Genomic DNA, 11,399 nt, shown 5'->3' with positions numbered 1-11,399 from the left:
CAGGAGCTGTTTGCTTGTATAATCCTTTTTTGTGCCCGGAAAATGTTCGTATAATCCAAAGTGGCCTATTTTAAATTTGGTCCGGTTCTCCTACACTGAGGCTAATTTTGCAGTTGCTCAACTGTGCAGTGCTGAATTTATCTGTTGTGGAAAATAGTCTCAAAAGCAGCAAACAGTTGGTTAGCCAAATGAAAAAGGAGGCCCGCTGAAAAACCTGGAACATATCATAATCCACCTTAATGCCGCGGCCTGAGTCTCTTGGACTGCTTTTATCAGTTCCAGTGCAGCATGTTAAGATACTAGTGCGTGAAACACTCTAGGTCGTGTCTTCACACCTGGTTGCACCCATCTTGTTCTAGTATCCTATTAAATTTATGTTAGGCAAAATACCGTAGAACGATTGTTCAACGGTTCCAGGGTCAAAAAACTTTTTGTTGGGCATGCATATTGCATACACAGTTTTGTTAATGACATCCAATATGACTATTTTCGATGTTTGAGTTGGTGCCGATCAGGCGATCAAGATTTGCCTAATATATTATTCAAAGTGAAATGTTATTTTTCTGTACCTTTTTGTGGAGTGACACCTTCAATGTTGCAGATCCTACGTGTCCTTATGACAGTCATTGACACATCAACCGACACCACTGCTCTTGCGGTTGCCTGCTATGACCTCTCACAGTTCCTTCAGTACCACCCTTCTGGCCGCTTAGTGGTGGCAGACCTCAAGGCGAAGGACCGAGTCATGAAACTCATGAACCACGACAATGCCGAAGTTAGGAAGAACTCCCTGCTCTGTGTGCAGAGGCTCTTCCTCGGCGCCAAGTATGCTAGCTTCCTGCAGGTGTAAGACCAAGAAGTTTTGTATTTATATGAAGTGTTAGATCCACCGAACCCCATGCCATTTTTTCAGAATGGCGAAACAGCGATTGAGAATGTAAGACCTCTGAAATTTCTTGTCCAGTATATCTTGCTGTTATTTGATTTAATTAATGGACTGATGTATAATAAATAATCTCAGCTATGGCTTGCTCGATGTAATAAAATGTCCATGGGCAGTATTTCTCTCCTCTGAATAGTGCTGTCCGAGGAAAGAAAGTAAACACGATTTATGTAAATGTATACATTTTTTATGGGGACTGATTCGCAGCTTGTCTTCGGGCTTTCTTCTGATTTCCCTGTTGTTATCCTTCATGAGAAGTGATTTCGTGATCATGCAATGCAAGAACGAGACCTACTCCAATTTTCAGCATAGAGGATTTGCCACTTCTTACTCTGACTCTCACTTACATTTCTTATACATCAACAAATTATCATAACAGCATCTTCAATAGCAGGCCTGAATTTTGGCTAGAGGAGACAGGAAGATTTGGGTAGACAGATTTCTCCTCTCTTACGACGAGTCCTTCCAAAGGACTCAGACCTGATGAAAGGCTCAGCTGACTCATCGAGTCATCGTAAATCGTCCAAATAGTGCCGTGCGTGTAGGCATGTGTACAACATGCCTAAAACTGGGTACCCATCTTTTTAAAAAGCAATGAAACATGGAGATCACACATAGTTCATTGCACAACTAAGCACTATGATCAGTTGCAAATATAAACATACATAAATTAAACACTACTACCGTCATATTAAACATCCTTGCCACTGCATCGAGACTAAGCGTGTTCGGACTCTCTACACTCCTCAACTCTGCTCCCATAGCCGGCGGAGTGGTGCCGAACGCTCGAACTCCCCATAGTTGCAAATCCGGAGCGGGGCAGGCTGCTGTGCACTTCTATGTAGCGGCAATTTGCAGGATCTCAAATCGGGAAATCATGGAGTTGGTAAGATTTACAAAAGAAGTGCCACCGCCAACTGAAAACTGTTCGAGTGGGCACACCTGACTCGCTCGTTTCTATCCGTCCTAGTGAATCGGGAGTGGAGCTGCCTGCCGAACAGATTTTTCTAGTGCTATTTTTTTTACAAGGAGCAGCTTTTTGGGAGGAGGAGAGGAGGAGGGTTCGGGCGCGGTTGCTGTTCCAATGTTACTTCTGGTCATTTTGGTAGAGTGGTTGTTTGGACCAAAATATGGATCCTTTGTAATGAAAGTTGGGAATCCACCCAAATTTTTTAGTCCCCATGCACATAGGATATGTTGTTGGAGTTGTTTTTGGAAGAAACATATATTTAAATTTTCAATTTTTAGTTCTTGGATTAAATTTAGATCTGTTGGAGATGCTCTGAGAGGCTATGTCACATGCATTATACCTCGGTGTGACATCATGTTGAAAAGCTTGGGAACTCCAAACAAGGACGTCGTTTTTGCTATAGTTGTAAGTAGAGATCTCGAATATGAACTTGAAGATGTTACCCTTGGAAATTAACCTGGGCAGTCCTCGTTAAAATGCGATTATTTTATACGACCAATCAGAAAGATCAAAATAGTTTCATATAAAAAAAGTGGACTGTACAAGCTTTAGTAAGATGCAAACCAAGACATACAAACTCAACTCTAAAACACATAGATTATCCATCAAGAATTCTCTCTACACCTAGACTTGATGCCATTAGACATAGAGACCACATGAGCTATGTTTGAACCATAACCCAAAGTCCCAAACTAGAAATGTGGGGCGCGCTTCGCCGCGCCACTTAGGCCTTTATGGCTTAATAACCCATTTTCTTTGCAATGTCAAGAAATGACAATAGGGTTGTCCATGTTCTTGCTAGTTTTTTTGCGAGAACATGCTCTTGCTAGTTATGGTAGGAGTGGTGTGAGTAGTGGTGTTTTGATCGACTCATTTTTGGCCAGAATGTTGCGTCTGGTCGACAATGAATGTACCGACTCTATGTTGCCCAAATAATACAATACACCACTTTTTTTTTTAAATATGGGAACCAAACATCGGTTAGATTTTTTTGTTTTTTTAATTGTTTGGATTGCTTACCACATATGTCATGTGGTAGATTTTCTTGGTTAGATGGTTAGGAGGAGGGTGATACACTCAGCCCATTAGGGATCTAACTTTAGGTTCGATGCTTTGGTGTATCATTGATGTTATGTGTAATGGTTTCCTCACAAAAAAATTATGTGTAATGGTGTGTTGTGTGCTTTTACATTGCAATCGAAATTCCTAAAAATAAATTCAAATATTGTCTGTAACAAATTGTTTTGAGAAAAGATCTAATGTTATTGGGCCGCCCCGCGCTGGAACGGCCCAGGGGCAGCAGTCGGCGAAGAACATGGCTTTGCTGGGCCAGGATTCCGCCCAATTCGGTCCACCCAGATTGGCCTACACTCTTCGGCAATCGGCACAAGCGGAAACCCTTCCGCCGCAAGCACGCGAAGCCTCCATTCGCCTCCGCCCCTTCGCAGCGCCGCTTTCGCCACCGTCTCATCGAGACATCATACATGGCGGCGGTCGCAGCAGCTCGCGCCGGTGCAGCACGGGCCGGGTTCCGGCGGATGTTCTCCGTCTCCGCCTTCGCTCCCCCGCCTCCCCCCACGGCTCGCCCCGCGGCGGAGCCCTGCAACAACCTCTTCGTCTCAGGCAACTCCTCTTCCCGCGTCTCTTCACTCTCCCTTATTTTTCTGCTGTAAAAATCCCCTGTATTGTTTCTTCCTGTGTTCTGGATTCGAGGCTCGTGCCAAAGTTAGCTACCTGTGGTACGATGCGTGGGAAGCTATTATTACCTGCTGGGTTAATGTCACTGTATTTTTGCTACCGTGTCGATGTAGCCACAACTTTCCCTTTTGCTAATGTTTAGATTTAGAGACTTCGGGTAAACTAAATTATATTGCAGGAAACTCCATCTTATGTTTTACCACGAGATAATAAAATCTATCATGTATGGAAACATCACCGTACAACAGAGAACATACATGAAGGATATAGCAGACAGATAACACACTACAAGGTTACCCAAATGATAAGCGCCACACGTCTAGCACGAAGCACTCCGGCCCTGACATTTTTACAACTAAAGTTGCCATCCGAAAAGAAAAAAAAACAAACTAAAAAAAACTGAAACTTGTCATCTGAAAAGAAAGTTGCCATGCTTGACAACAAAAGTTGCCATCCTCGCGTCATTAAACTTGCCATAAAAAACGTTCGGTGTTGCTGTGTTCGTGCCACACGTGTGACACTTATCAAGGTCCCAAGCCTGAAGGACATAGACACGGTAGTCAACATTATAAATTGTAGCAGATTGGCTGGATCAGGTATCAGATTTGCCGAGTCTAGTGCACAGCTAGGGGCATGTTCTCATGTACTCTCTCTTAGTTCATCTCATCGTCGCATGTTCTCCTGTATAAATACCCGTAGGCATGAATTAAATATCAGTTTTGCTAAAGCACATCTAGATGTGCCATAAGTATTGCACATCTAAGTCATATGTCATTGATCTTACATTGAGATTCGTGTGAATATTTTCTTTCTCTTTTTTCTTTTTCTCTTTATGCTTGATTCACTCACTTAGATGTGCAATAACTAAAGCACATCTAGATGTGCCCTAGACACACCCAATTAATATACATTGTCAGAGTTAAATGATCTATTTTAGTGAAGATCAAACAGGCATTCTCCTTTCTAGCCTTAGCCATATCGCAAATACCCAACCAGCATGAGTGACCCTGACTGGCTCCACCACTCCAATGGCCACGAACCCTCCTGCTCTCCTGGAGTTGCACCTCTCTGCACTCCCATTCCTTGGAAATGGCGGTGTGGAACCAGTGGCACAATATCTTACTGCTCATCCCTTAAGCGAAACACCACCAAACCTTCCCACGAGCATCAATTTCTCGTTCGTGTGTGCTGTAGACTGCTATTGTTGTGTCATGGTAGCTCTGAGGGCCCTCACAGTTAGGTCATTGGTTCCTTTCATGAAACTGTACGTTCAATGTTCTTCAGCATTCAAGCTTCAAGTCATAACTTTCACTTCCACTGCCCTTGGTTGAATTTTGAGATATATTGGATGTTTACCCGTGCATTTCTTGATTTACTGTTGGATTGAATATTTTCCATCTTATTTTGCATGCTTTGCGTTCCTGTTCATGTAATGTGCTGTCTGGAATAAAAATTCAAATTTTGTTTTTGGTTAATTCTGCAAGTAAAACAGACAGTTAGCCCATGAAAGTATGGTTTTAGTCTTTTAGATAATGTGCAAACATGCGCTTGCATATTTTTGCATTAAGAAGTAAAGCATAATAGGCACAAGAGTTTGGCAGACAGTGCTAAAGGTCAAGGTCAATACTAGACTGCAGATGAGGCAACTTTTACATCACAGGAAGGCAGCATGCACTCACTAGCTACTCCTCATGATGGTTTACACAACCGAAAGTTGAATTCCACCTTGATGTTGTATACCACAGCCAGAAGACTCGTCTTGTGCTTCAGAGTACTTCTATGCATAGACAACCTTAGCTGTCAAGGGGATTACATGGCATGGCCTGCACATTAAGGATAAGATCCGTTAGCTGCTGCCTCTACCCCGGGCAGCAGATGAAAAGGTGCTCTGCTGACTTCGTCTCTTGGAGCACATGGGGCAGTTTCATGGCTAGGAAGGCCATGTCGCTCCTGCAATGCTAGCCAAAGGAAACATCGACACTTCAGGGGTGCACGGCCTTTTAGAGATTGGCAAGGGAAGGTGGTATGACCAAGGAAGAACACTTTATGAGCTGATTGCGCCAAGTATTGCAAATCTGAGGACTGACGCCAAAGGACCACACTCTCTTGGCAAGCAATGAGGGTGGTGCCAGAACCACTGCTCCACAGGGAGTGACTAAACTGGGCTAGGTCAGTGACCGTGAGCACGCCAGTGATATTGTGGACCCAGTCTAACCCATCCATTGCCTGACCGACCTTCCTTGATTCTTGAATCTCGACAGTCGTGGATCAAAGGGCCCGATGATGGATTTGACTGATTCTCTATCAATCCAGAATAGCGTGATCTGGCTGTCCCCAAACACAAACTCTGCTGTCGCGTGGAATATCTGCTGGACCTTGTGCTGCATAGTGAGACCGGCCTAGGTGCGCGTGGCGCTGGTGTGGTGCAGCCACATCCACCTAACATTGAGTGTGTAACCAAGAAGTTTAAGACTCTAAGACCTCCATACTCAGGGTACACAGACAGGAGACAGCACTCCAAGTGACAAGACAGCCTGCCAGCCACTTTGGTGCCCTTCCAGAGGGGGGCACAATGGCAGTTCTCAATTGCCTTAAGCTGCCAGACTGGCAATGGAAACCACATCATGTGATACACTAAGAGAGTGGAGAAGCATTGTCGTGATGGGCACAACTGGCTGCCCCTGGTCACCATGCTTGTCTTCCAGGTTCGGAGCTTAGCTAGTACTCCCTCTGTAAAGAAATATAAGAGCGTTTAGATCATATATTTTTTTACAGAGGGAGTACTTTATTTATTGAGTTCCTGGAGCCTAGAGGTCCTGCTTTCGCCACTTCGTAATTGACAAAGGCTGGAGGGCTAGCTGGGTATTCTCCTCGGAGCACTCTATGGATTTCATGGCGCCCTTGCTCAGATTAGTTCCGAGTCCGAAAGCAGCAGCATCAAGGTCTACTGCGTGTGATGGTGCACTTGCTCCAGCAATGCATTCACCGCATCAAGGTCTGACTCTATGGGCGTGAAGAAAACCACCACATCATCAGCATACACCAACGCCTGATGACGGATGCCCATATGACCCAAAAGATTGGAACATGTTGGATGGTCCAGCTGTCGCCTGTCTGGAAGAAGGCACTTAGGACTTCCATAGCCAGGTAAAAGCACAGGGTACAGATGGGTCCCCTTTCTGCAGAACCCGACCAGTGTTACTCCCAGGAAACCATTGAGGAGGATGCGGGAGCTTTGAACTGGCAAGAAGGATGGCTACCCAGTTCCTCCAATGCCGCCCAGAACTGAGGTGTGGCAGCATGTTGAACACAAAGAGAGGAGGCAAGTTTTTAGCAGGAAAAGCTTTGGCAGCAAGGTGTAGCCATGCACTTCTGAGTCGCACCACAATTCCTTAGGCATGTGGTACATTGCCACATGAGAACAGGGGTAACGGGGCTCCACCCGTAATACCCGAAATAGCCTCAAACTTTAGTTGCCAAACTTTGCCACACTTGTGGTCATTTTGTTTGCCACAGTTTTTGTAGCAGCCACATTTTACCTGGGGTTACTTAACCAAGCATGCCCTTTTTTGAGTAGTTAATATAAGGCAGAACACGAATTATATGTATTTGGTCCAGGCATACTATTTTAACAGGAACTAAGCATGCAATTAATAGTTTAACTGATGAGACTTGGTACTGTCCAAAAGGCATGGTTGTCCTTTTTCAATGCTGTTCGAGTGTTCGGAAATGCTCTTTTGGGGATATATGGGAAATATTATGGTCAAAAGCCTCTAACTGATGAACTACTTGGTCTTCTGGTTGCCCCTTTCAACTATTACTCTTTCTATAACAAAGCAAAACCAGAAAGAAACATATATTATCTCAAACATATTCACTGTCTTATTGATATAACTAAGGATAAGATCTTTTAAAACTGTAAGCTTAGCTGAAGTTTTGCACTGTGTTTGGTTCTCTTCACTACAGTTTCCTTTCATGCGTACAGAATAACTACTGAATTTTTGCTGTGGAAAAGCAAAACTTGGTATATTTTCTTAAGGGTTCTTTGATTTTCTCTAGTCCCAACTTTTGGGATGCCAGTAGTTCATGTGGTTTGAATGCCAATAATTCATTTTGTTTATAGAAGAAAATGGTAATGACAACGATACACAAATTCCCTCTGGAGTTTCACTTGTGTTTGTTTTTAAATTTGTTCTTGTACCTATGCAGGTTTGAATAAGCGCACGACATCTGACGGACTGAGGGAAGCCTTCTCGAAATTTGGCCAGGTTACTGACGGTAAGTGGTTCTCAGCTCTGTAATTAATTCCTCTCTGTACTACTACTACTAAATCCATTTGTCACTGTATTTGCAGCAAGAGTCATCACTGATAGAATATCTGGATACTCTAGAGGGTTTGGCTTTGTGAGATATGCAACCGTAGAAGAAGCTGGTGAGGGCATAAAAGGCATGGATGGAAAGGTGAGTCGTTATATTGATCAGATAATGCACTACCTGGATGGCTCATGGTGTGGTAGGAAACACTTGCTCTTGTTCGAATAATGGTAACTCGGAAACAGTATATCAGTTATTAGCTGATGTTTCTTGCTTATCTTGGTCTAGGTGACACTAAACATTGTCTATACTGTAACTTAGCAACTTTTAATCTACTCTTGTGACGCTAGCCCCTTTTTTGGTGTAGTTCCTCGATGGTTGGGTGATATTTGCGGAGTACGCCAAGCAGAGAGAAGCCCAGCAGCCGCCACAATCAGCTGGGACACAGTCATCTGGCTACCAATACCCTAGCTAGTTAGTTCTCTCGATCAGAAATGGCTTGTTCTAAATTTATGCTACCAATTGGAAGTAGATTTCCAATAAAATTGTTGGGGAAGGGATAAAATCTAGTGTTGGTCGCTCGAACTATTCCCAGTACGGTTATGGACTTAATTATAGTTTCACTTGTGTGCTTGGCTGTTGCCTGCTGGCTAATGCTACTTTGTGTACGTGTGTGTAACTGTAACATACGCCACTAGCTATAATTTAAAACTTCGTTACGGATACGATCAGTGTGTACTTGCAGACAGGCCCTGCGTGTGTTCGTGTCTATGCAGTCTTGTGCTGCCTGCATTGGTGTACCATACCATTAGGATGGGTCAGTTGCATTGCAACAGTGAATTGCCAACGATAAAACTGATGATATATGGTATATGAAGGTATGCATGATGTTTATCTATACTAATACTGAAAAAAATAATAGATTGGTGTTAATAAAAATTCACCCAGAATGTAAATGACATACATCTAACTATCAGCTATTCAGGGGGAAACAAAACTAGTAACTTTATATATATAAATATTGTTTCAAGTCAGCAGTAAAGAATGAGTATCCAGCACAAAAGCATGAAAACCTTGTGGAGCCTCAAGATCCAGCAAGACAAGATGGGAGAAATAGTACACAAAGTGGTTCACTCCCCAAGCAAAAATCTACCATACCCAGGACTGGCCGCCATGGATCTGAGCGTCAAGCAAAGCGAGTAGTTGGCTTTGACCTCTCTATAAAGTTCGAGTGCCTCCTCCATGACCTTGTGTTGCGACAAGAGCTGCAATCTTGCCTCAGTGGAAGGATGAATGGCGCATGCTTTCCTTGATCCTAGCTTTTCCTTGATTGTTTCAATGGTTGTCGGGGCTACGCGTGGATCGTAACCAGCAGCGCCTAGCAGTAGGATTCCAGTGTGATCTGCCTCTAGCTCCTGCCTATATGAACATCATTAGAAAGGCCTCTAGACATATATGTTGCTTGCATATAGTACAAGAGACAGTAAATTTGTGAATGCATCACATAATGCGAGATGACCATGGAATGCGAGGAATTGAATTCCATATATATACCTTTGTACTCCCTCCGTCCGGAAATACTTGTCATCAAAATGGATGGAAATGGATGTATCTAGAACTAAAATACATCTAGATACATCAATTTCAATGACAAGTATTTTTGGACGGAGGGAGTAGCAAGTACTGCCTAAGGCAGGACGGAAACCAGCTCCTCCTGTAAAGGTTCCGCTCCACTGAATGCCTCGCAACAATGTGCCCAATCTATAAACATGCAGAAAAATAAAGGTTCAGAACTACAATTACTAGATTGGATCCTCCCAAAATTAAGCACAAATGAGGACATTTTTTTTTTGCGAAAGGATCATTTCATTACTCAAGTGGATTCGCCACAGTCTTGCTTACATAAACCAACGATCTCGTCAGGTGCCGAACGCAGCCAGACGGCCGTACGTGGAATCGAGCATCCCATTTGCGAAAGGGCATGACTGGTACCGTTTTGCTCTCTAGGAATCAACCTGATCGCATGCTCCCTCCCTACAGCTAGCTTCCTCTTAATCTCTCCAACAAGAGACGCATTGGGGGATCTGTCCAATGATGTTTCCTTAATCATGCTTACTGCAGCAGCACAGTCCATCTCCAGGACGAGAGGCGCCATGCTCCACTCGAGAGCCAGGGTAACTCACTCCATGCACGCTGATAGTTCAGCCTCAAGAGGACTTGCACATCTCGGGAGGAACCTGCAAGACGCGAAAATGACTGCTCCCACGTGATCTCGGAGTATCATCCCCGCGCCACCGGTTCCATCAGCTTCCCGCCATGCTCCATCGACGTTCAGCTTTACCCAGCCCTCTGGTGGCTTGCTCCACTGCTCGGGCGGCCTGGTACAGGAAGCCACGGTCACTTCACGTTTGCCATTGGATCGGGAGTGATCGTATGAGATAACCATCTTTCCTTTGGTGATGTCGGCCTCGGGATGTTGCTTTTTTTTTTGACGGGAATAGCAGGAGCTCTGCTTTTGCATTATAATGGAAGAGAGGAAAAATCAAGCAGTACAACATCCTTCTGGAACATGTCCCCGGATAGGATAGGGACTGTTCAGGAACACTTAATGTTTCTCACAGGGCAGGTTTTATGCAATAACCTGACCCTGACCAGTTGCCCCAACGTATAATTTTACATCATCGCTGATTAAATCAGCCAACATGAACACAGTTAATTCTTTGTGCTGAAAGATCCTCCTGTTGCGTTCCTTCCACAGGTGCCAGGCGATGTAGGCCGCCAACGTGATATCCTCCTGTACCTTGTTCTTCGGACCGCGTCCGGAGCATAGCCTTCTCCACCAATCTGTAATCGAGCTAGCCGAAGACGCAATACGCCACATCCTACTGTTAGATCCCTGGAAGTGGAACCATATTTCCTTTGCAAAAGAACACCCCAGCGTCAAATGCATTGCAGATTCAGCCTCTTGATCACACAACTTGCATCGATCATTATGTGGCCAATTCCGCGCTAATAATTTATCCGCCGTCCAATTTCTGTTCTGCAGGAGTAACCAAAGGTAGAATTTGACCTTCCCCTCCATCTTGCATCTCCATATTCTCTCAAGATCCAGCTGCTCGATCCCGGCCGCAAACTGGATGGCATAGGCAGAGCATGCAGAGTAGGAGCCGTTTGCCGTGAGTGACCACCTGATCACATCCTTTGCCTCCGAAAGGCTCACCTGCTGAACCTCCTCCCAAATTCTGACAAATTGTGCTAGCTGCTCCTCGTTGTTCATTCTTTGTAGACCTTGCATCCACCGGCCGTTTGTCAAAGCCTCTTTGACAGTAATTCTTTTAAAACGCGCCAGCTTGAAGATCTCCGGTGCAATCACATAAGGGGCCTCCCCATGCATCCATCTATCCATCCAGAACAACGCAAGCTGCCCATCACCCAACTGAATAGAGGAGCAGCTCGAGAACAACTGTCTATCAA

The 11,399-nt window shown here is 44.4% G+C and overlaps 2 protein-coding genes across 2 annotated transcripts in view; both read left to right on the top strand.

The window, feature by feature from the left end:
- LOC119354216 (probable V-type proton ATPase subunit H) overlaps positions 1 to 1,158 on the top strand; it is a 6,945-nt gene extending 5,787 nt beyond the window's left edge. Inside the window, exon 12 of the mRNA XM_037620921.1 lies at positions 602 to 1,158. Within this exon, the coding sequence (XP_037476818.1) occupies positions 602 to 850 (249 nt within the window). The 3' untranslated portion in view covers positions 851 to 1,158. The remainder of the gene's footprint in view (positions 1 to 601) is intronic.
- A 2,143-nt stretch (positions 1,159 to 3,301) lies between these two features.
- LOC119354215 (organelle RRM domain-containing protein 2, mitochondrial-like) lies at positions 3,302 to 8,656 on the top strand. The gene is made up of 4 exons (XM_037620920.1): positions 3,302 to 3,536; positions 7,821 to 7,889; positions 7,966 to 8,072; positions 8,293 to 8,656. The coding sequence occupies exons 1-4, from the start codon at positions 3,398 to 3,400 to the stop codon at positions 8,398 to 8,400; spliced, it is 423 nt and encodes a 140-aa protein (XP_037476817.1). The 5' UTR covers positions 3,302 to 3,397; the 3' UTR covers positions 8,401 to 8,656.
- The last annotated feature ends 2,743 nt before the right edge of the window (positions 8,657 to 11,399 follow it).

This window comes from Triticum dicoccoides, chromosome 2A (assembly GCF_002162155.2).
Source record: "Triticum dicoccoides isolate Atlit2015 ecotype Zavitan chromosome 2A, WEW_v2.0, whole genome shotgun sequence".
Classification (NCBI taxonomy): domain Eukaryota; kingdom Viridiplantae; phylum Streptophyta; class Magnoliopsida; order Poales; family Poaceae; genus Triticum; species Triticum dicoccoides.
This window is presented reverse-complemented; position numbering and strand designations above follow the sequence as displayed.

Bases quoted from the DNA above. Each gene is read 5' to 3' on its own strand.
- LOC119354215 (XM_037620920.1), top strand. From the start codon at position 3,398: ATGGCGGCGGTCGCAGCAGCTCGCGCCGGTGCAGCACGGGCCGGGTTC. The intron at 3,537-7,820 runs GCAACTCCTCTT...GTACCTATGCAG, and splicing joins CAACAACCTCTTCGTCTCAG to GTTTGAATAAGCGCACGACA. The intron at 8,073-8,292 runs GTGAGTCGTTAT...TTTTTGGTGTAG, and splicing joins TAAAAGGCATGGATGGAAAG to TTCCTCGATGGTTGGGTGAT.